General features: G+C 42.6%; 1 protein-coding gene across 2 annotated transcripts in view; it reads right to left on the minus strand.

Moving 5' to 3' along the window:
• Positions 1–4681: 4681 nt before the first annotated feature.
• The window catches only part of ccm2 (CCM2 scaffold protein), a 79648-nt gene continuing 59337 nt past the window's right edge, over positions 4682–24992 (minus strand). For both annotated transcript variants that reach the window (XM_060917647.1, XM_060917648.1), the window contains exons 6-10: positions 15101–15242; positions 12745–12799; positions 12456–12597; positions 12202–12340; positions 4682–6323 (exon numbers count right to left, since the gene is read on the minus strand). In XM_060917647.1, the coding sequence (XP_060773630.1) occupies positions 6037–6323; positions 12202–12340; positions 12456–12597; positions 12745–12799; positions 15101–15242 (765 nt within the window). In that variant the 3' untranslated portion in view covers positions 4682–6036. The remainder of the gene's footprint in view (positions 6324–12201; positions 12341–12455; positions 12598–12744; positions 12800–15100; positions 15243–24992) is intronic.

Genomic DNA, 24992 nt, shown 5'->3' on the forward strand with positions numbered 1-24992 from the left:
AAACAGTCACACTCCAAACTCCACTATGGCCAAGACCAAAGAGCTGTCAAAGGACACCAGAAACAAAATTGTAGACCTGCACCAGGCTGGGAAGACTGAATCTGCAATAGGTAAGCAGCTTGGTATGAAGAAATCAACCGTGGGAGCAATTATTAGAAAATGGAAGACATACAAGACCACTGATAATCTCCCTCGATCTGGGGCTCCACGCAAGATCTAACCCCGTGGGGTCAAAATGATCACAAGAACGGTGAGCAAAAATCCCAGAACCACACGGGGGACCTAGTGAATGACCTGCAGTAACAAAGGCTACCATCAGTAACACACTACGCCGCCAGGGACTCAAATCCTGCAGTGCCAGACGTGTCCCCCTGCTTAAGCCAGTACATGTCCAGGTCTGTCTGAAGTTTGCTAGAGAGCATTTGGATGATCCAGAAGAGGATTGGGAGAATGTCATATGGTCAGATGAAACCAAAATAGAACTTTTTGGTAAAAACTCAACTTGTGTTTGGAGGAGAAAGAATGCTGAGTTGCATCCAAAGAACACCATACCTACTGTGAAGCATGGGGGTGGAAACATCATGCTTTGGGGCTGTTTTTCTGCAAAGGGACCAGGACGACTGATCCGTGTAAAGGAAAGAATGAATGGGGCCATGTATCATGAGATTTTGAGTGAAAACCTCCTTCCATCAGCAAGGGCATTGAAGATGAAACATGGCTGGGTCTTTCAGCATGACAATGATCCCAAACAAACCGCCCGGGCAACGAAGGAGTGGCTTTGTAAGAAGCATTTCAAGGTCCTGGAGTGGCCTAGCCAGTCTCCAGATCTCAACCCCATAGAAAATCTTTGGAGGGAGTTGAAAGTCCGTGTTGCCCAGCGACAGCCCCAAAACATCACTGCTCTAGAGGAGATCTGCATGGAGGAATGGGCCAAAATACCAGCAACAGTGTGTGAAAACCTTGTGAAGACTTGCAGAAAATGTTTGACCTCTGTCATTGCCAACAAAGGGTATATAACAAAGTATTGAGATGAACTTTTGTTATTGACCAAATACTTATTTTCCACCATAATTTGCAAATAAATTCTTTAAAAATCAATGTGATTTTCTGGATTTTTTTTCATCATTTTATCTCTCATAGTTGAAGTGTACCCATGATGAAAATTACAGGCTTCTCATCTTTTTAAGTGGGAGAACTTGCACAATTGGTGACTGACTAAATACTTTTTTGCCCCACTGTATGCCCTACCTTTTATTGTGCGTCTGCACCTTAGTTCTTTTAAGAGCTGCTCTTTTGGCACAGCACAAAAGCCTGTTTTCTCTCACACACCCACCCACCCACCCACCGGAATGCAAGACGGACATCATGCAACTATGAGTGAGCCAGAGTGACGAGACTGTGGTGCTTAAGATCTTCCCCTCTCCATTCTGTGTGACCTAATCTACTCTATCACAAATAAACAGTAAAGGAAGTTGGCGGTTTTCTGGCTGCAGCAGGCACCAAGCTGTCCTGACCAGAAGAGATTGTGTAACACAGTAGTGTTAATTTACAGCAGGGTTGCCAAAGTCAGCACCTGTTCCTGTCGAGGCTTTACTTGAGCCCTACAGAAAGAAGTGCTTACTACCAAGTTTTTTATCCAAGACCTGTCTAGGATGAAAGATTTTGTCTCTTTAGGACAGCACAGACTGATCCTATTCCACTTTTAGCATCGCTGCAGGTAACTCCGGCTGAGGTCACATCAGCCTAGAGAAAGCACAGCTCCTTTATTATCCACCCTGGGATCATTTAATCCTCTTTATCTAGAAGAGAAAGTTGCATGCTCAGACCATTAACAAAGGCTTACGTCTATTTAAAGGAATCTCAAACTGTCTGTTCCCATGTATGGCTGCATGTTCAAAATGAAAGGAAACTTGGGGTTTTTTTTTATATAACTAAGTAAATTTGATTTATATTATGAATATGTTAAACATATAAATCTAGGTGAGAGAATGTCAATGTTAGGAGGCAAAAAAGAATCTCAATCTTTCTTCTTTAGTGCTCTGCCTGATGGCAGGTCCAGCTCGGACGTCCATCAGAGTTTCTAGGGAACATTACAGTAGTGGTTTCCTGTTGCCTTTGACTAGATTGGTTCAGAGGAGAAAACCTCTAGAACATTCATACCATGCAGTTACAGTGGTGGGGAGAAAACCAGAGCACCAGGAGGAAACCCACATGGACACGGGGAGAACATACAAACTTCACACAGAAAGGCCCCTGTTAGCTACTGGGCTCGAACCCAGAACCTTCTTACTGTGAGGCAACAGTGCTAACCACTACACTACTGTGCTGCCCCAATAATCATATCAAATTATCCAATATTTTTACATTATAAATGCAATAAAATCAACCAACATTTCTTTATTTCCAGTATGACAGGCACAAAGATAGCCAAACGACTGTCTGGCTGTCGTCAAAACCCAAATACCGCACAGTGCATATTTCTGGTAGAAAAAAATGCCTTTGAGGACATCACCTTACCAAGGTTTTAAAGACAATCTACCAAAGCCAGTATTTGGTTTTTTTTTCCCCCCCTTATTGAAAACTGGTGCATGGAAGTATGGAGAGCCAATCAGAAAGCAACCTTCAAGATCCAAAAGCTTGTGGCTAGAAAAGTGTCAACAACCTTAATGTTGGACGAGACAATTAAGCAATTAACGTCCCATCATGCTCTGTGGTATGGATTAAAAAAAAACAAAAACAAAAAAAACAACGTGTTGGGACATAGCTCACTACAAGTATTTCAGTAGTGTGGCAATAGTTGAATTATTTTTATTAAAAAAAAAAAAAAGGAAAAAAGTACTTCCAGGAACAAGTGACTGATGCCTGTACATTAGGGTGAGATGTAAGGTTCAGCTGTTCTTCAGGTGACTGAGAACCTCAACGTAGAATAGTTTATCAAATACATAGAGAGGGATGTTATAGTAGGGATGCAAACATGAACCCCTTCATGACAAAGATGTACACTTGAGTTCAGTGGTACAAAAACCACAGGCACTGGTCCACAAAGATGTGGCGCAAAAAAAAAATTTTACCTGGCAGTATGAGGAAAGGGGGGGAAAAAAAAAAATTCACATACAGCCTAATATAGGTTGAAAAAAGTGTGACCCTGACTGATGGCTGTTATGCTGTTGGGGGTATTTTGCTGGCATGCCATGGTCTTCACCTTGCCAAGATTTTGCGCAAAGGTTACATAAATGAGACCGTCAGCGATGGCGTAGCTCAGTCTGACCCTGTCTAATCCAAAAGGAATGATTTAAAGTGGGCCGCCTTGCGCAATAAATGTTGCAAGCTATATACACCCTAGGAATACCGACCTATTTGGCAGAAAGAATCCAAAACAGTGAGGAATTGACCGAGAAGAAGCGATTTTTGTTGAACTGCTCATTAAGGCTAAATTAGTCCATAACTTCATTACCTCACCCAGGATGGAGTCCACCAGGGGGCGAGGTATTGTTTTTGGTGGGGTTTCTTTGTACGTTTGTTTCTCTCCGTTAGCAACATTACGGGAAAACAGCTGGACCAAGCTTCATGAAACTTTCAGGATAGATGAGCATTGGTCTCAAATAGAACCTCCAACATTTTGAGGGTCATCTGGTCAAGGTCACCAAAAAGGTCAAAGTCATATAGTTACAGATTTACTTCATAATTATATGCAAGCAAATCTTAGCTCCTCTGAAAAGCCCTTTAGTTAGTTGCACTCTTTTTTTTTAAAGTGCTACCGGGCGAGGTTTGTTTTGCCTGGCAACGTTTATTAATAATTGTAATTAAGCAAATCTGGGCAGACCTACCTTCCTGGCAAAAAGAACAAGAGTGCTCTGAGAGCACAATATCCCCTGCTGGCAACTATATCTAAGTGCTTAATACACCCTCATGAAGTTCAGTAATCAAGGGCTGTAACTCTGGTAAAATGCAACTGAACAGAACAAAATTGCAATATGCATGCTACCAACATAAAACAAAAGAATCCTGTCAAGTTTCGTGAAATTCCTCCAAAAATTGAGAGTTGATTTCAGAAGGCGAGTACCCTTCCCGGGATGAATGGACAGACAGATGGACGGACATTGCCATGACATAACCCCCTTTTGGGCCTTCCAGCCAGGGAAAGGGGGTGGGGGGTTAAGAATTGATAGAGAAGAAGCAATTTTCGTCAAACGTGGACGACGGACAACACGATAGCGTAAGCTCATTGCCTGTCAGCTGGATGAGCTAATAAGGAGTTAGTTTAACTGCTCCACAAGTTCTTATTTATGGCTGTAAATTTGCTAAATTCTAATATTGGTTTAACTTCAGAAAAACCTCGCCTCGAGAGACTATGAGCCAATTAGAATGGAGAAAATGTCCATCTCAGCCTTGTGAAGCGTTTTCCCTGCTGCCACACATGCATCCAACACTGATTATACCGGATGTAAGTGCAAGGTCGTTGAACTGAAGAGCAGTATTCAGTGCAGAACACTGGCATGCTGATCCTGAAACATCTTGCCATTATAATGCAGGTTGCCTTAAGTGAAAGCAAAATGATTTTTGCCATGCAAGCCAAAGTAGTATTTTCATATGGTGTCCTTATTAGGAAAAAGACTTCATGGTTGCAGGTTGAACCAACACAGGAATATCCAGACAACAACCTGGAGCACATTGACAACACTTTGAATACTAAACATAATATTTAATACAACTCCTTGGTCACAGTCTGTACAGATTACAGAATGATTCTTGCATCCCTGTTGGATGAAATAATAAGCAGTTGTTCTACAAGGCACAATGTCAGGCTACCAAAAACTCAGAAGGCTACAACATAAGACATATTTGCTCTGCAGTGTAACAAAACAATGAACACCATCAGCCAGCCAACTGGCTTTGTCAAAAAAATCTAAAAAACACTCCAAGCTGTCTGGTTCAAACCAACAAATACGTAGAGCTACATTCCTTACCTAGTGCATTGCAAATAAACAACCATGGGGTAATTACAACCAGCACTAGTTGTAAAAACGTAATAGTAAAATGTGTTTAAAATGTTATGCAATAAAAGTTAGAATAACACAAACAGGTAATACAATGAGAGAAATAAAAACACTTGCTAGATTGGAAGTTAAGCTAAACTGGGAGGGGGGTGGCGACTATGCTGCATGTCATTAGTGACGAGTCACAGGACACCCGTGATCCACGCAACTGCTAACTGAACCCGAGAAGACACCCCTTGGCTATACTTATTACTTCAGGCGGATACCCAGTTTACTCATCTCCCAATACGCTGTTAATATGGGCATGTAAAAATACTTCCCTCAAAACTCTGATCTTCTGTAACGTCTTTTATATTCTGTTGCCGTCTCAGCGCCAGTCCACTCCCCAAAATCCCCCTCTCATGCTGTCAAGACGGAACCGTGTTTTCATGAATTTGCATACGATACTGAAGATACCCGACCGACTGCCTTGATTTCCCAGTGAAATCCGCGCACATGACTTACCTCAGAATCTACAGACGAATATGAATCATTTTAATGTGCTTCGTAAAAACGGAGCTATTCCTCTTCGCTTTGCGTCTCATCCGTCACAGTATCGCCACTTGACTGCAATGGCTTGCCAAATTTTTGCATTCATCTTAAATGTGAACGCACAAGAATTAAAACGGAGTTTCAAATCCTGATATCATCCTAGCGCCTTAAAATAAAAGAAACCTAAATGCTGGTCTCAGATCAGCCTAAAAAGCTACTCTTTCATTACCAATAGCAGATACTGCCAATAAACACTCATGAAAATCAATACATCTGTGCCATGCACAGTTACAGAATGTCCACCTGCACTTCAAGTGTCTCAAAAAGCACCATCATCCAGTTGAACTGACTGCAATGTGGCGACCAAAATATATAAAAGCCAGGATTAAACTGAGGTGGCATAGTATTGACATTCCAGCATCATTTTACAAAGTGACATGGACCAGTGAACTATGTAACAGTCAGTCAGTGTATCAAGGGTGATTGGCTAAAGCGCACAGTTTTGCTGTCAGGGTGACACACCGTCCTGGTCCATACTGCACCCTAACGCCTCAATGTCGTTGCTGATGTCTGAGATCATGCGGTCCCACTCATCACCCTCGGAGGACACCGTTCCTTCATCCGACCCGCCTGCTGCCCCATTGCCATTGGTGGTCGAGTCAGAAGCTGAACTGGCTGTACGTCTGTAGCGGCCAAAGCTGTCCGTGATGATGCCGCGGCCATCCTTCACACCAATGGTTTCCAAGAAGTTCTCAAAGTGCTGACTGTCCTTCTCTGGGATGAAGGGCCTAAGACCTGCCAAAGAACCAGGAGAAATGAGTAGGATAATTAAAAAGCAGTGAAGTCCCACTGAACATGTAATTTTATACGAAAAATAATTTCTATAGAAATTCACACTTTCATACTTAAAGTGCCATTCCACCATTGGATGCATTCTTTGGCATAAAATACAATATATTTTGACAACATATATAAATGGTATCACTAGATAGAGAAATCTTTTAGCTTCAAAATGATGTATCAAACAATTTTTTGACGACAAGTATATTAATTTTGCGACCAAAGTCACCTACCCTTTTAATTTCCGCGCGTGATGTCATCGGCAGGCTCCCCTTCTTGTGTACCATGTGACGTGGCACATATCAGCAATGGCGGATAGAACGCGATAAAAATAATACCAATAAATCTAGCTAATACCAATAAATCTGGCTAACTGAAAGATTAACTCAATTTTTCGCAATTTTTTTGGCCCCCATATACGAGGAGAAATGACTCTCTCACTTTGGGGGTTTCCTGGTCTAAAAATAGACCGACACGTGGTACACAAGAAGGGGAACCTGCCGATGACATCACGTTTCACTACCGCGCGGAAATTAAAAGGGTAGGTGACTTTGGTCGCGGGGCGGCACGGTGGTGTAGTGGTTAGCGCTGTCGCCTCACAACAAGAAGGTCCTGGGTTCGAGCCCCGGGGCCGGCGAGGGCCTTTCTGTGTGGAGTTTGCATGTTCTCCCCGTGTCCGCGTGGGTTTCCTCCGGGTGCTCCGGTTTCCCCCACAGTCCAAAGACATGCAGGTTAGGTTAACTGGTGACTCTAAATTGACCGTAGGTGTGAATGTGAGTGTGAATGGTTGTCTGTGTCTATGTGTCAGCCCTGTGATGACCTGGCGACTTGTCCAGGGTGTACCCCGCCTTTCGCCCGTAGTCAGCTGGGATAGGCTCCAGCTTGCCTGCGACCCTGTAGAAGGATAAAGCGGCTAGAGATAATGAGATGAGACTTTGGTCGCAAAATTAATATACTTGTCGTTGTCAAAAAATTATGTTTGATATATCATTTTGAAGCTAAAAGATTTCTCTGTCTAGTCATGTTGTCATAAAATGTATTGTATTTTATGCCAAAGAACACATCCAATGGTGGAATGGCACTTTAAGCTACTAAAATAGATCAGGAACATTTCTACATGCGCTATATAGCCAGAAGTTGGTGCACCATCTCATCCATATGTAGTTCTTTCTCAAAAATGTTACCACAAAACACACAGTTGTCTAGAATGCATTTGTATGCTGTAGCATTATAATAATTTCCCTTCACTGGAACTAATGCCTGGATTCCATCAGGTGCAGATGCGACACGGTGACCACAGCTGATCGCAGCCGCTCTCGACAAGGCTTGTGATTCCACCAGACGTGCCACTTTTCAGAAGTGGCTCACTGCTTCATGTTTAAACCACGCAGTGCAGCACAAACATCAAGTGGAAATGACCAAATAAAGTCAACAAAAATCAGGCAGATTAAAACGCTCCGCTTCTGAAACGCTCTTGGTGGGGTATGAAGCCGCGTCGAGTACGAAACGCGTCAGATGTGATGTCACAGGTCCCCACTCGATGGAATCCTGGGGTCAGGGGCCCAAACATGTTCCAGTATATGACAAAAAGAAAGACAGCGCTCCATGAAGACATGGTTTACCAAGGCTGGAGTAGAAGAACGGCACAGAACCCTGACCTCAACCTCACCGAAGACCTTTAGAATGAACTGAAGGCAACTGCGCATGGATTAAAGTTTTCCGTCGTGTGACGGATTTCCGTCAACTGAACTCTCCCAAGGCCAAATGTGAGGTCGGTGCTGATCCGAGGAGAATTAAAATGACGGGTGGTTGGGTAGAGATTGGGTTATAACACTGATGTCTTGCAACACCATCAACTATCAGCAGGGTTTATTTAACTTTTTTGTTTTTGAGTCATGCTTTGTGTCGTTCATTTCCTATGTTTGATCATGTTTAAAATGTTCGCTGTCTACGGTGCGGCATTAAAAAAAACATGTGCTGTCAAAATTGGCAAAATACATTCCCATGTGCTTGGCGTGCTCGTGTCTGACCATTTCTGTTTTGTATTAAATTAAATCTTGCCAAAATGACTTAGTTCAAACTTAGACATATAGAAATAGAGCATGTTAAAAAAAAAAAAAACCCGGAAAGCCCGCTCCTCTGCTTCAGCCAGACTTGAAGACCCGACGGTGCAATGCTGGCAGACTGTCGGAAGTAATTAGACCTAAATTTATAGCTAACAAATCAGCAGACGCCCCAACAATTATTATTTTCGTTAGGCCAATGTGTAAGGTATGTTAGAACCGTGCCTTATAGCCTACGTTATATCACAATTTAAAGGACGTTTGAGGAGTTGGAGGCTGCGAGCGCAATGATGTTCCGACATGCGCTAAACTTTATTCCCTGAAAATCATACACCAGCGTTCAATGCCCCAAACAGTCAAAACGTCTAGAAGACTACGGTTAAGTAATAATCATAGCCTACCAAGTTAAATTACGTAAAAACATCTGTTTCTGGCCTATGAAATGATGGAGAAAAATGAGAATGAACGCAAAGTAGATAGCAGCCAACTTCACGCGATCTTTTAGGTAACTTGACACCCATGTTGGCCACAATATTTCTCTTAATAAAATCTTGAATTGTTTTTGAAGTCGTATTCAACACAAAGTAAGGTCAAACCCCAATTTTAATTTAAGCGAAGATCTAAACTTTTTTCTATATTGACGTCGAGCACAGAGGAGCATGTCATTCTGCTTTCGGCAGCACGGATGCGCTTTGCATGAAAGAAGGCACTGATGTGTCTGCCATCGATAAAGGTGTAAAAAACAAGTGGAGGTGGGCTTAGCTGTACGACATAGGTGAAAACAGGAAGCCATTTAGTTCATGGTGCAAAAAAACTAAACATTCCAGGCATGGCCGTAACTACCATTGAGGACACCGAGGTCATGTCCTCGGTATTTTTTTCAGAAATTTCAAATTGGTCTATGCTGAATTCGAGCAGTGATCAATGTAAAATGCAGCGTCCACATCCACGTCACCTGTATTTCCCCCCAATAAAATTCACATTCGTCTAATGTCATCTGAAATCTCTCAGCCTCCATCTCTGTCGTTGCCGTGTCTAACGCAGCGTCATGCGACGTAGCCTATACTAGTGTCGGCCGGGGAAGTTGGGTTTTGGATAAAACAGGCAGGGTGTAGTCTACGCACTATCACATATGCCTACCTAACCTAACGTAGGCTAATAGTCACATCGCATTATAGAGCACACATAACACTCTCACTCACACACAGACACACAAATACAGACACACACATACACACAAATAATACACTCTCACACACTCTCTCTAATGCCGCTTTTCCACTACAAACGCGGCTGAGCCGTGCCGTGCTGAGTCGAGCTGAGCGGGGCTGTTGGAGTTGCATTTCGACTACAACCGCGCTGAACCGTGCTGGCTGGAAGTGGGTGGACACATTGGGTGGAGTTAGCGAGAGTGGGTGGACGTCACGTGATGTCGTTAAGCAGCGCAAACAGTGACATCAGTGATCTTTTAAGCGGTAGCCTCACGACCCGAATAGTAAACAATAAACATGGAGGACATGGAGCCGTTAGTGTTGCTGGTCTCGGTGCTGTGGCTTGTTGTCACCGACAACGCCAACAGATACTGGCAAGAGCGTATAGATGAGGCGAGGCGCATAAGGCTTCAGAAATTCTCGTAATTCGTAATTATTCTTCTTCCGGGTTTGCGGTGTTTACAGATCCCAGCGTGCTCGCGGGGCGTGTGTGGGCATGTGAGGACACTCCTCCTCACCAATCAGTGCACAGGGGAGTGTCTGCTCACGCCCCCAGCCTCACTCGGCTTGCTTTGGCTCGCTTCAGCCCCACTCCAAAACGGTGCGAGTTTTAGGGGCTAAGCAGGGCTGAAGCGAGCTGAGTCGTGCTGTTTTTTGGTAGTCGAAACGCGAGCCGTGTCGGGCTGAAGTGAGCTGAAAAAGGGTAGTGGAAAAGGGCCATAATACATAGTCTTCACACAGAACTAATAGCCCTACATTCTAATGTAATTTAAGATAATGAAATGTAAATAATGCCAATACTTCAGGTAGCTGAGCAATACACTCAGTTCAGTTTTGACTTTTATGTCAGACAAAACTCCACAGTTCTGATGGCACAGTTTTAGAATTGTTAAAGTAAATGTGTTGTGAGCCAAACTTACATTACAGGCAATGGTGAGAACATTCTGTTTCAGAGAATGCATGCAAATGGATCTCAGTTCAAGACAGCCAGATAGACTGATGCCTTTACATTACTGCTCAGAATGTCTCTACACATACAGACACCCACAAATAACACACAAACTCACTCTCTCACACACACACACACACACACACACACACACTATTATAAGGTGTAATACTAAAGCTTACAATTCAGCAGTTCACACCCTTTGTCGTGTGTATGCTGCAATGTAAATAATGCCAATACTTTAGGTAACTGGTACTTTAGGTATGTATACTCAGTTCAAGAGTTCACTACCTTTCTACTTTTATGTCAGATAAAACACCACAGTTATGGTGCCACAGTTTTAGAATTGTTAAAATAAATGTGTTCACCACCAAACCTATCCTTGGTTTGTTATTTATTTATTTAAGTTGTGCCGGTGGTGGGGGCTTCGGCGCTGTCAGCCATGCTTGACCTCGGTATTTGAAAAATCCTGGGTACGGCCCTGATTCCAGGCGCTTGAAATCCACCCATAACCCCTCATAAATCTCATTATCTCTAGCCGCTTTATCCTTCTACAGGGTCGCAGGCAAGCTGGAGCCTATCCCAGCTGACTACAGGCGAAAGGCGGGGTACACCCTGGACAAGTCGCCAGGTCATCACAGGGCTGACACATAGACACAGACAACCATTCACACTCACATTCACACCTACGGTCAATTTAGAGTCACCAGTTAACCTAACCTGCATGTCTTTGGACTGTGGGGGAAACCGGAGCACCCGGAGGACCCGGAGGAAACCCACGCGGACACGGGGAGAACACGCAAACTCCGCACAGAAAGGCCCTCGCCGGCCCCGGGGCTTGAACCCAGGACCTTCTTGCTGTGAGGCGACAGCGCCAACCACTACACCACCGTGCCCCCCCCTCATAAATTTTCAGTCAAATAATTTTGTTTTGCTTTAATCCATGCAACTGCGCCCCGGGCCTCCTCACCCAACCAGGCAAATCCTCACAGCCACACTCCAAAATCTAGTGGAAAGCCTTCACACAAGAGTGGAGGTTATTACAACAGCAAAGGGAGCCTACATCTGGAATGGGACGTTCAAAAAGCACATAAGAGTGTGTGTGATGTTCGCAAATTTCTGGCCATATAGTATAGCTGACCCTTCACCCATCTTTTGATTCAACTGATACTCCAAATATCTCAACCGTACCGTGAACCTATGACAAAATTCCGTCTGCGATTACGTACCGGTCTACGTTTCACAGAAAGAAAAAGTTGCTCTTTTCTGACTTTGCAACTGTTTAGAGGCAATTTTGCCATAAAGGTTAGCAGCTAGAGATAATATTTCTTGGGATGAGTGTGCTAACAAAGATCAAGGGACCAAAAAAGGGCAATTAAAAAGCTTCTTGGGCAATAGTCTGCGCTAGTACATCAACAAGGATGACAGTCAACATGCACAAGTCGTACAGGAAAAGACTATAAAGGCAAGCCTCAGCTGCGAAGCCTCCAACGACACAGACCGGAAGACCTGTCTACAGTTCCACTTTTTCACATAGCCTTCAACAAAGTGATTAATATGTGCTTCCTGATGAAAGCTGAAGCTTGCTGTTTCGCCACAACCGTGCTCACCGAGGAGGAGGAACTTCCTGCTGTCTCCATAGAGCTGTCTCAGGTTGATACAGAACTCATGAATGGAGGCACCGTTTCTGTACTCATGCAAGTGCGTGGCAAACTGCTGAATCTCCTGAGAGGACAATTTTGTTCTCAACTAGAAGACAAAAGAGCAAACAGACTTAGGGTTCAGACTTAAAATTTACGGAAGAAACAATCATTTAAAAAAAAAAAAGCACAACAAAATGTATTTTGAGTATACACACACACACCGTGGTCATGTAGTCCTGGAGCAGTTCTGCTGCTGTTGTGCTTAGTTCACTCTCGCTGGCTGTTTTGTCCTGTGGTGATGCTGGTGTGGATGATGGTGATGAACACGGAGAATGTCCTGCTGTCTCCGAGTTCTGAAACGAGCTGTGATTGGCCAAAAAAGATTACCATCATAGCATCCTATGCATCCAGCGGTGGCTAGATGTTCAGTTCGTTAACAAGAATTCACTTCAAAATCACAGAAATAAAAAATCTGAACACCACATACAGGAATCAAGTAAAAATACTTACAAGGTGCCTGGACCTCCTTCAAAAGGCTCTTTAACATCCTTGCTTGAGGAGTCATCTTGGGATTAAAATAAAACAAGCCTCGTCATTAATGACTTGCAGCACAAGTTCTTTAATACCCAGCTTCCCTTCTGCTACCTTAAAGGAACAGTCCACCGTACTTCCATAATGAAATATGTTCTTCTTTGAATTGAGACGAGCTGATCCGTACCTCTCCGAGCTTTGCGCGACCTCCCAGTCAGCCAGACAGATGCGCTGTCACTCGTTAGCAATGTAGCTAGGCTCAGCATGGCCAATGGTATTTTTTGGGGCTGTAGTTAGATGTGACCAAACTCTTCCGCGTTTTTCCTGTTTACATAGGTTTATATAACCAGTGACATGAAACAAAGTTCAGTTACACAAATTGAAACGTAGCGATTTTCTGTGCTGTAGAAAGTCCGCACTATAATGACAAGCGTACCGTCAGGAGTGACGGTATCAATGCGCTGTCGAAGCGCGCAGAAGGTGTTAGTACGCCTGTCATTATAGTGTGGACTTTCCATAGCATAGAAAATCGCCACGTTTCAATTTGTGTAACTGAACTTGTTTCATATCACTGGTCATATAAACCTATGTAAACAGGAAAAACACGGAAGAGTTTGGTCGCATCTAACTACAGCCCCAAAAAATACCATTGGCCATGCTGAGCCTAGCTACATTGCTAATAGGAGTGACAGCACGTCTGACTGACTGGGAGGTCGCGCAAAGCTCGGAGAGGTACGGATCAGCTCGTCTCAATTCAGAGAACATATTTCATTATGGAAGTACAGTGGACTGTTCCTTTAAGTTCCTCAATTAAAATCAACCAGTTCAGTACTGGCAAGAACGCTGAATGATAAATGGCAAGAGTTTTGTTCCAACAGGCAGCTCAAATCTGATTTTCTGGGAGATCTGATTTGAGACTTTTTTCTCCCAGTCAAACTGAAGCAACATTTGTATGCGAGAAATGAGAAAGCAATTCAAGTTGGACTGGATTTCACATTTTTCCAGTAATTCTATGCATGACATTTCTTGATACACCGCGAGTTGGCCTAGCGGTTAGCATGTCCGCCTCTCGATCGGGAGATCACGAGTTCTACTCACGGTCGGGTCATAAAGACAATCATAAAAAAATAATAAATAAAAAAAGGCGCCTACTGCCGTCTGGCAAGGCACGCTGCAATACAGATGCGAGTGGGGAGTCAAACTCTTGCGGTTACCAGAGGACTAGCCCTCCACTGTAACCCTAGCTATGTAATGGGCGAGAGGCCGAGGGCTACGGAAACGGAGATCTATGCGCCGCATGGCGTGGGAAAGACTCGGATTTGATTTCTTGATATCAAAACGAGCAAATTTGCTCTTTTTTTCCCCCTCTGATGTAAAACAATCTCTGCGCTGGTATGTACTCTGGCCAGCATTCTTTAACATCTGGATACCTGCATTGGTACTATATTAACTACAAGGAATGCAGCTGTGTGCGCAAATGTGACCAACAATCAAGTCAGATCTGTTCACTCCATCCATTTTCCGTAACCATTCACCCTGTGCAGCTGGAGCCTATCCCAGCTGACTATGGGCGAGAGGCAGGATACACCCTGGACAACCCACCCGCACTTTTACACGTTTGTATGAACATGAATGATCTGTATGGCTGTATTACAGTGCCCAAAGTCACTATTAAAAGGTTTTTTTTGTATAAATACACAGGTCCGTCCATCCATTATCTATAACCGCTTATCCTGTACAGGGTCACGCGCAAGCTGGAGCCTATCCCAGCTGACTATGGGTGAGAGGCGGGGTACACCCTGGACAAGTCGCCAGATCATCACAGGGCTGACACAGAGACAAACAACCATTCACACTCACAGTCAATTTAGAGCCACCAATTAGCCTAACCTGCCTGTCTTTGGACTGTGGAGGAAACCCACGCAGACACGGAGAACATGCAAACTCCACACATAAAAGGCCTTTGTCGGCCACTGGGCTCAAACCCAGAACCTTCTTGCTGTGAGGCGACAGTGCTAACCACTACACCACCGTGCCACCAGATTTGTTCACTGTCCAAAATGCAATTTAAGAAATCTGATTTCTCATCTATATCAACAGTTTCAGAACTCAACAAATAATTTAAAGTGTAACTCAAGTTAAACATCACTGTCAGTGACTGAACTAACACTGTCCTCTTGCGAAGTATTTCAGTGAGATTACATCAGGTCAAACAAGTACTAGTAGAACATGGAGTGACTTCCAAGATAAACATTAAAAGTTCTTCAAGCTTTAAACTTGTTTCATGTGCGTATTGCTGTGATCAACATGTAGCCATCTCCTCCTCTCTACTCACCGCTATAGAGGGAGAGATGTCGAGTGGGCGTTGTAGCTCCGTCAAGAAAGTCGATGGTCCTGTCCAGGAAGTCGATGGTAGATTCTGTGTAGACTATCTGGAAGACCTGACTCAGGAGCAAACAGAGCTCCTCTGCTGCTGCCTGAAACAATACAACCAGCAGAAACCATCAAACTCCTGACTATCGCCACTAAAACACAATGGCATTCTGCAAACAATGGAAGAAGTGTACTAAACTGCAAAACATTCTGGCAAAACAGCAGCGCTGCATTTTTAATAAGCTATAGATTCAACTATAAATTTCATTCAACATGTAAAAACATACACGATTTAACAAAGGAAGGAACGTGAACTACTCAGTAGAGAGATTTTAGGGGTGTAAAGATGCAGCCTACTGTATAGTCTAAGACCTGGCTTAGATATGTATGCACATAATTTGAGAGAGGATAACTCAAATGTTATAGGCTAATCTGACCAAGGAATAACTTGGGACGTGTGCCAAAATTGCTATCCGGGGCACACAGCCTGAAAATGACCAATCCAAGATGGCTGTCGGTATTATTATTGTGTTACTCTTCATGTTCCTGACTCTGGTTTGTGTGACACAAACAGTAATAACGTGATGTTAAAGTTGTATTGTTGGCTGTTAAACATTTAGGCTCTCAAGATATTGCTGCCTACTAAAGTCTTTTGTATTTTCCACTTTAAAGTTAACATTCCATTGATCATAATAGTATGATTAATATAAAGTAGTGCTGTCAAAAATGTCACGTTATTAACGCGTTAACTTGACTCAATTTTAATGGCGATAATTTTTTTATCGCGAGATTAACGCTCTGGGACATGTGGGTTTTTCATAAGCTTTTGAAACTGCCAGGAACTTGGAACAGAGACCTTGCTTAGAAAAACGATAGCAGCTAGACTGTAATGCCACGCCCCGCACAGCCAGAGTCCTCTGCCCTCCTCCCCAAAGAACCAGCGCGGGCAGGGCGCGCTAGTAGAGATGGGATTTATGGCTCTTTGATGGGATCCGCATCTTTGTGATCCGTTCTTTGAAAAGAGCCGTTCAAAAGACTGGCTCATTTGGCTCTTTTTAAATATTTATACAGTTTTAAGACAGCGTCTAAAGAAGCCAGATCCCTCTGAACTGTAAACTCAATGCTATCCCAGAAATCCTTCCTGTAATATGCAAATTTGGCCGCCTCTGATTGGACAGCGCGACGCATCAACAGGCAGAAAGTGTATAAGTACAAAATGTGTTAAGTGAGCTGAAACAGTAAAGATCAGATTCAATGCAATATTTATCAACGAACAACTTAAACTTAATATAATAGTGTACTTTATATTATAATCAAGCATGTCAAGCCTACAGTCACTGTGTAACCTGTCTCTCTGATTAGAGTTGTAGACTAACTCAAGCAGTAGATCACTTAACTCATGGTTCTTTTGCTAGCCCCGGTGCTCGGCTTAGGTTTCACTTTGCAGTGGCTGTGTCAAGACGTGTTTTGCTTTGCAATAAAAAAAAAAAATTGGTACAAAGCAAGCCCATTCACTTTTTTATGCTGATAAGAGAATTACAATGGTTTTTCATGTGACAAAAATGTGCGATTAAATTGCGATTAATCGCGAGTTAACTATGACAGTCGCGACATTAATCGCGATTAAATATTTTAAATCGCTTGACAGCACTAATATAAAGAAATTGTATTTTCAAATCAAATGCTTGCTTTCTTGTACTCTCCTGAATTATGTGCATAGGTCTCCCAATTCCATCCGTGTCCGAAATCGCTCCCCTACTTTCTATATAGTGAGGACACCATTTTGTAGTGCTGTCTGAAACCTTAGTGAGGATTTACACCGTATATAGTGCACTCAAAGTATCCCATAGTGCATCACGAAAAGTAGTGTACAACTGATGGTCACTAACCAAGCAATATAGTATATATGCCATCATGCATTCAATTACATGAAACCTGCAACAGATAACGTTGCAGGCACCCAAATTAAAAAGGCGCCCAAATTAAGGTCAAGCGCCCAAAATATGCTACCAAAAGTTAAAAAAAAAACAAAAAAAAACGAAACGTTGATTAAATAAACTTGGCTGCATAAAACGCAATGTCTTGACTTTCTTCTTTAAAAACACCGAATTTAGCGAGAATTAGCATGCATTTCTCGCAATTTACACGAAATCCGCACCATTCCCATGTTGTTCCGGGTTCGTCGAACTAGCCATAAGCCTCGCGCAGAGCACGAATGCTCCATCAACGGTGATCGGCACGCCATGATTTTGTGGAGGAGCGAGACTCGCGTACCAATGACCAGAGCGAGATTTCTACATTAAAGAAGAAAGAAGCTTTACCTAATTAGAGATGAAAGTGGAGCAAAGGAAAAAACCCTGAAATGGGGTGGGGCAACATCCCCCGAAAATATTTTAATAACACACATGCAAAGCCCTGCATTCTAGTGCATTTTAGTACTTTTCACTAAAACAAGTTATAACTTTTAAGCCTTTTTCTTTCATGTACATTAATGATTAACATGTCAAAAATATCAAATTTAATTGCCCTAGTTAATGAGTAATTTTCAGGAGTGCGTTTAGAAAACGCGGTGATTTTCCTGCCTACACAGTTCATTACTTTGGGGGGAAAAAAAAACGATAGTTGAAGGTAAACTCAGCAAAATCCCAAAACAGTACTGTTAAAAAGTAAAAGGTCTGTTAGAGTTTCTAAAGCTTTCAGGTTTCAATGTTGGGAACACTGCGCCTCGTTTATCAATCTTTTAGTAGAGTTGTGCGTTTGCAGAAGCTAAAGTGAACTAAAAACTTCCAATTCATATTTATGCGAGTTGAAGCCAACTGTTTACATTAGTTCGTATTGTCTGTAAATTTAAACACCAATGAATACCAAATTTCTCATGTAAATCAGGGGCGTAGGGTGTGCGCATCACACACTGACTGGCAGCCTGAGTACATTATGTAACAAAAAATAATTACCATTGCTAGCTTTAGGCAGCTTAGAAACCGGCTCTTCCATTATTGCTGTTTCTTCCACGTTTTCTTGATGCGTTCTAGAAACGGCACTAAAACTTAGCTTCGAAGCCGCAAAATGTAACTTTGATGGGGGGAAAAAAAAATGTATATATAAATTGCTTACCTCTCTTCACGTCGAAAGAAGGAGGAAAGTTTTGCTTGTTTTGACATGGCGAATTATTAACGAGAAAATACTCGTAATTCGCAACTAAAAAGACTGCAGCTACACTGGCAGCTTGAACATGCTTTCTAGTGCGATTGTGTTGCGCTTGCGCACAACGGTGTCAGTCCTGCGCGCCTTAGCAAGTGCACCTGAAGGCACGCCTTGGCGCGCGCACCTAACGAGCTCCGGCACGCGTGCTGTTAAAGAACACCTGTCTTTAAATCAGTGAACTATGTTTGGGCTATTTAAGGACCGCGCCCATGCAAGGACGATGCAAAGTATTACGCCGCGTCTAGGGACGCAAAAAATCTGAAAAATACATTTCTCCATTCGGAAAACCGGAGATTTTCAAGAGTTGTCAAATATCCGGATTTCCGGGTCATTAGCAGAAAAAAATCTGGCGGAAAATCTAAAAACCTGGAATTCCGGAACACTTTCATGACTATTTTATGACAGTTGGCAAACAGCTTTTAGGTGCATTACTGCCACCTTCTGGACTGGAGTGTGAACCAGAATGTTTACTACCCTACTGTGCTAAATTCTCATCATAATTCCTGTATCACTTAAAAACCTAAAAATAGCCTTTTATCTGACCTCAACTGCAATCTCTCTGATACCTAGTGTCAGGATTTAAAATCAGGTAAAAGACTGAATAAGAGAGAGCTATTCAGGACACAGCTGTGTGTATTTAAGATACAGCTTGCATCTTAAATTCACACAGTTGTGGAAGTGTGGGTGGAATCAGTGACTATGTTTACATGCACATCCAAATCGAGCTGCTGTCGGTAATCGAGCTGAAGGTCCCAGCAAGGTGCCAGAGAAATCCAATCCTACATGCACACAATGAAATCGGGCTATTGTGTGAGGTGCATTGTGCACCCGAGCCACAGGTGGCGCTACACGCCCCATCGTGTTGGTACACTTCCGGTTGTCGTCATGAAGAGCTATTCAAGAGTGTAAACAAAGTTATCAGTTCCGTGTTCTCCATTGCGCGTTTTTCTCCCGTCCATGAACTTTAATATATTCAACTCCTTAAGCTGAATGAGCATGAACTCTGTCTCCTCATTGCTCCAGAAGTGCACGTTTCTGCTTGCCTGTGGCAGTGGGGGCGTGATCAAGCGCCGGTCTGTGACAGGAGGGCGGAGCCAGGGAAGGTGAGTGGCAGAACGACGGTACACCTGACGGTAATTAACCTGCGTTTGTGTGTCTTCCCAGTAACTGCGCCCTATTTAAGGAGGCAGAGGGGAGAGCTCATCCCGGGACTAGAACACAGCGCGCGCGCTTCTCTCAAGAATAAAAGTAGGCTGTTAAACTGAAAAGTCTGACAATAAAAAGCCTATTAGTACCAGAAGCTTTGTCCTGCCGTCCTCTGTGCTCCACCCACACTTCAGAGAGCTCTACATCGCCATTTTCCCTTCTTCGTTTGTTCCTCCTGACCTCTTCTGCTGCTCGCTACTACTGTTGTCATGCCGACCGAGGCTGTTGTGTTTCCCGCTTGTGGTCTCGTCACTCCCGGAAGTAGCTCGACAACTAGTTCGATAGGGTATACATGCACAAAGTAGCTCGGCAGAAATTGCAAAAACTAGGTCGTGTAGCTCGATTCCGAGAAATCAAGTTCGGTTCAATTTCAGCCGAATTAAGGTGTATACATGGCATTTTGAACTTCGATTTCAGTCGAACAACGGCAGAAATTCGATTCTCTCTATGTGCATGTAAACGTAGTGAGTGACTTTGAGCTTGGTCCTCTTGTTGATAGTCTTAGACACTGGCCTTTCATTTAAACTAAGATCTTTTACCCGACTACATCCTGTGAATTGCGCTGCCGATTCTTGTGATGTGACTGAAAAACCTTTTGTGTCGCAGGTCTGCTACAGGTTCGTCTCTTTGATGGCAACAGTGCAGAACTTGCTTTTTCATTCCCAGGCTCCTTTCCTCCAGGCTCTCCTCAGGCCCCAACACATCTTTTAAATACTAACTGTATTCTAATTAGGATGCAGTGCTGCTGCACAGCAACCTATGGGCTCCCCTAGGGGAGCCCATAGGTTGCAGTGCAAAGCACTGCAACTATTGTTCTTCTACGTGTTTCTTCTTCTTCCGTATTCTTCTTCCTCCTACGCAAATTTTGATTTCGAATAACTCAATAACCATACGTCGCACACAGACAAACAATATATCAAAACGTGCGGCTCGATCGGACTCGCTATGCTATTACTTTTCTCTACAGAATACGATTTTTTCGCGACGTAGTCGCAAAAAAAAAAAAAAAAATCGCCCAAAAAACCCCATTCATTTCTATGGAATTAATTGAAAAAAAAGCACTTTTTCAAACATCCGCTGCTCTGGCATGCTTTCACCTAGAGACGTGATTCAAACTCTAAAATGTAGGACAACTTCTCCTCTGTGGATCTGGCATTCAACTTTTCTGCTAGGTTCTACACTTTCGGACCAGTCCCGGCTCAAACGCCATGTGGGTTCCGGGAGAAAATCTGGCTTTTGAATGGGTGTCTATTGCGTTACACACCAGTGAAGCTCGTTAAGTCAGAGTGGAGAGAGCTTGGAAAAAAAGGTCAAACTTTCTCGCTTAAACTGTGTTTTCAGCCACAAATTTCACTCTACAGACATGATTTTCTCAAAAGTAGTAGGAAAACTTGTCCTGATTCACACAATGTGTCTACCTAAACGATAGGATTTACAGTTTTTGAATGAGAAGCCTCAAACTGAGAAGAGGGCAGCTGAATGGCCTCATTGACACCCATTATAAATGTGACAGAAAAGTCAGTCATTAGGATGCAGTGCTGCAGCACAGCAACCTATGGGCTCCCCTAGGGGAGCCCATAGGTTGCAGTGCAAAGCACTGCAACTATTGTTCTTCTACGTATTTCTTCTTCTTCTTCTTCTTCTTCCTCCTACGCAAATTTTGATTTCGAATAACTCAATAACCGTATGTCGCACACAGACAAACAATATATCAAAACGTGCGGCTCGATCGGACTCGCTATGCTATTACTTTTCTCTACAGAATACGATTTTTTCGCGACATAGTCGCGAAAAAATCGCCCCAAAAAACCCCATTCATTTCTATGGAATTAATTGAAAAAAAAAGCTCTTTTTCAACGTTTTTCAAACGTCCGCTGCTCTGGCATGCTTTAACCTAGAGACGTGATTCAAACTCTAAAACGTAGGAAAACTTCTCCTCTGTGGATCTGGCATTCAACTTTTCTGCTAGGTTCTACACTTTCGGTTCAGTCCCGGCTCAACCGCCATGTGGGTTCTGGGAGAAAATCCGGCTTTTGAATGGGTGTCTATTGCGTCACACACCAGTGAAGCTCGTTAACTTAGAGTGGAGAGAGGTTGAAAATAAAGCTCAAACTTTCTCGCTTAAACTGTGTTTTCATCCACAAATTTCACTCTACAGACATGATTTTCGCAAAAGTAGTAGGAAAACTTGTCCTGATTCACACAATGTGTCTACCTAAACGATAGGATTTACGGTTTTTGAATGACAAGCGTCAAACTGAGGACAGGGCAGCTGACAGGCTTCATTGATACCCATTATAAACGTGAGAGAAAAGTCACTCGTTTTTAAATCGCTCTAGTGTTGTTATTTTTAAGACTACAAACAAAAAAATACATCATTTTATTCAGGAGACCCTTCTAGCGCTCACTGTGAAAGAATTTTGTGAATAGCTGCTTCCGTTGTCGAGTTATTTGTCATTGTTCGAGGTCTGGTCCGTAGTAAAACACAGCACAAAATTCAAGACCTTGTGTGTCTTAGCTCATTGACACGCATTATAAACGGGACAGAAAAGTCACTCGTTTTTAAATCGCTCTAGTGTCGTTATTTTTAAAACTACAAACAAAAAAATACATCATTTTATTCAGGAGACCCTTCTAGCGCTCACTGTGAAAGAATTTTGTGAATAGCTGCTAATAGGGGGCGGCTGTCTCAAGCACACACATAAATCATGGCATTGTAGCTTCATAGCAGGTCACACAACCGTACATCGCACACAGACAAACAATATATCAAAACGTGCGGCTCGATCGGACTCGCTATGCTATTACTTTTCTCTACAGAATACGATTTTTTCGCGACGTAGTCGCGAAAAAATCGTCGAAAAACCCGCCATTCATTTTTATGGAATTAATTGAAAAAAAAGCTCTTTTTCAACGTTTTTCAAACCTCCGCTGCTCTGGCATGCTTTCACCTAGAGACATGATTCAAACTCTAAAACGTAGGAAAACTTCTCCTCTGTGGATCTGGCATTCAACTTTTCTGCTAGGTTCTACACTTTCGGATCAGTCCCGGCTCAAATGCCATGTGGGTTCCGGGAGAAAATCCGGCTTTTGAATGGGTGTCTATTGCGTTACACACCAGTGCAGCTCGTTAAGTCAGAGTGGAGAGAGCTTGAAAAAAAAGGTCAAACTTTCTTGCTTAAACTGTGTTTTCAGCCACAAATTTCACTCTACAGACATGATTTTCTCAAAAGTAGTAGTAAAACTTGTCCTGATTCACACAATTTGTCTACCTAAACGATAGGATTTACAGTTTTTGAATGACAAGCCTCAAACTGAGAGGAGGGCAGCCGACAGGCCTCACCTTAGCCGCCCACTTTATTAGGAACACTTCTGTTCGTACATACAAACTACAAACACTCTTCTTAGAGTTTAGAGTTTATTTTTAAAAGGGACAGCGCACAAATTAAACATTATCCTTGTGGTAAGGACAGATGTCTGTCCCAGGTTATAGCAGTACATGTTAATTTCCGCCTGTAGTCACTTTGTTTATACTCTTGAATAGCTCTTCTTTATGATGGCTGCTGTCTCAAGCACACACACGATCATTGCATTGAAACATCATTGCGGGTCACACATTCACGGCCAGCAAACACGCGTGACCGAATTGCTTCGCGCACTGCATCCTCTCACAATTTCCCCCGGGGAATTGTCCGGTCTAGTTTTTAAATCGCTCTAGTGTCCTTATTTTTAACACTACAGACAAAAAAATACATCATTTTATTCAGGAGACCCTTCTAGCGCTCACTGTGAAAGAATTTTGTGAATAGCTGCTTCCGTTGTCGAGTTATTTGTCATTGTTCGAGGCCTGGTCCTTCATAAAAAAAAAAAACAGTAGAAAACTCCAGACCTTGTGTGTCTTAGCTCATTGACACCCATTATAAAAGTGACAGAAAAGTCTCTCATTTTTAAATCGCTCTAGTGTACTTATTTTTAACACTACAGACAAAAAAATACATCATTTTATTCAGGAGACCCTTCTAGCGCTCACTGTCAAAGAATTTTGTGAATAGCTGCTTTCAGTGTCGAGTTATTTGTCATTGTTCGAAGCCTGGTCCGTAGTAAAACACAGCACAAAATTCAAGACCTTGTGTGTCTTAGCTCATTGACACCCATTATAAACGGGACAGAAAAGTCTCTAATTTTTAACACTACAGACAAAAAATTACATCAGTCTATTCAGGAGACCCTTCTAGCGCTCACTGTGAAAGAATTTTGTGAATTTCTTTTTTTTGTGAAAAAAAAAAAAAACCAGCCTCGGTCGGCATGACACTTCACCTAAGCCGCCCACTTTATTAGGAACACTTCTGTTCGTACATGCAAACTACAAACACTCTTCTTAGAGTTTAGAGTTTATTTTATTTTTAAAAGGGACAGTGCACAAATTAAACATTATCCTTGTGGTAAGGACAGATGTCTGTCCCAGGTTATAGCAGTACATGCTAATTTCCGCCTGTAGTCACTTTGTTTATACTCTTGAATAGCTCTTCTTCATGACGGCTGCTGTCTCAAGCACACACACATAATCATTGCATTGAAACATCATTGCAGGTCACACATTCACGGCCAGCAAACATGCGTGACCGAATTGCTTCGCGCACTGCATCCTCTCACAATTTCCCCCGGGGAATTGTCCGGTCTAGTTATTTTTGTCATGTACATCGAGAGATTAATGCTGTAAGCATTTTGCAATAAAAGGTAAAAATAATATTCATAGATTTCTTTATTTATTCATAACTTTGTAGCTAAAAAAGCAGCAGCAGGTTTAAACACACAGCACTGGGAAAACAGCACTTTGCACATGTAGAAAAGCCCAAATTACCCTGAATCATGATGGAAAAAAAGCCCAAATTCAGAAACACAGGGTGTAGCCCAAATCATGTAATTTAAAGGCTTGTCATTGCAGTCGCGCTGAAAGAAATCAAATTAAAAGTCTCAAATTTGATTTAATAAAAAGCAGAGGCAAAGAAGAAAGTATTCAGCCTCGATTTAAAAAAAAAAAAGAAAACCTGAAAGATGCAGGTACTTTGTATTGATTAATGTGGGAAATACACTCAGTACAATATGTATTTATCAGAAAAATACATGCATGCATTTATTATTTTGGAAACCCACCAGCCGACTGACCCGGCATGTTTTAACTGTGTGACAGTAATGACGTAAACACGAGCGCGACGGAGTAGTGTCTGAAAGTGTTTTTTCATTTTTCCAATGAGCTCACTATATAGTCCTCTATATAGTAATTCCCTACATAGGGAGTAGTGAACGAGTGAGCCATTTCAGACACAGGGTATGATTTCATGTTTGAGGGAGGGTTATTCTCTCTCGTTTTCTGTGTATCTGCAATTTGCCAGTTTTTGGAGGGTTTTTTTTTTTAACCTTGTCCTTGACCATAGCTTGTTCCC

Source organism: Neoarius graeffei, chromosome 3, assembly GCF_027579695.1.
Source record: "Neoarius graeffei isolate fNeoGra1 chromosome 3, fNeoGra1.pri, whole genome shotgun sequence".
Classification (NCBI taxonomy): domain Eukaryota; kingdom Metazoa; phylum Chordata; class Actinopteri; order Siluriformes; family Ariidae; genus Neoarius; species Neoarius graeffei.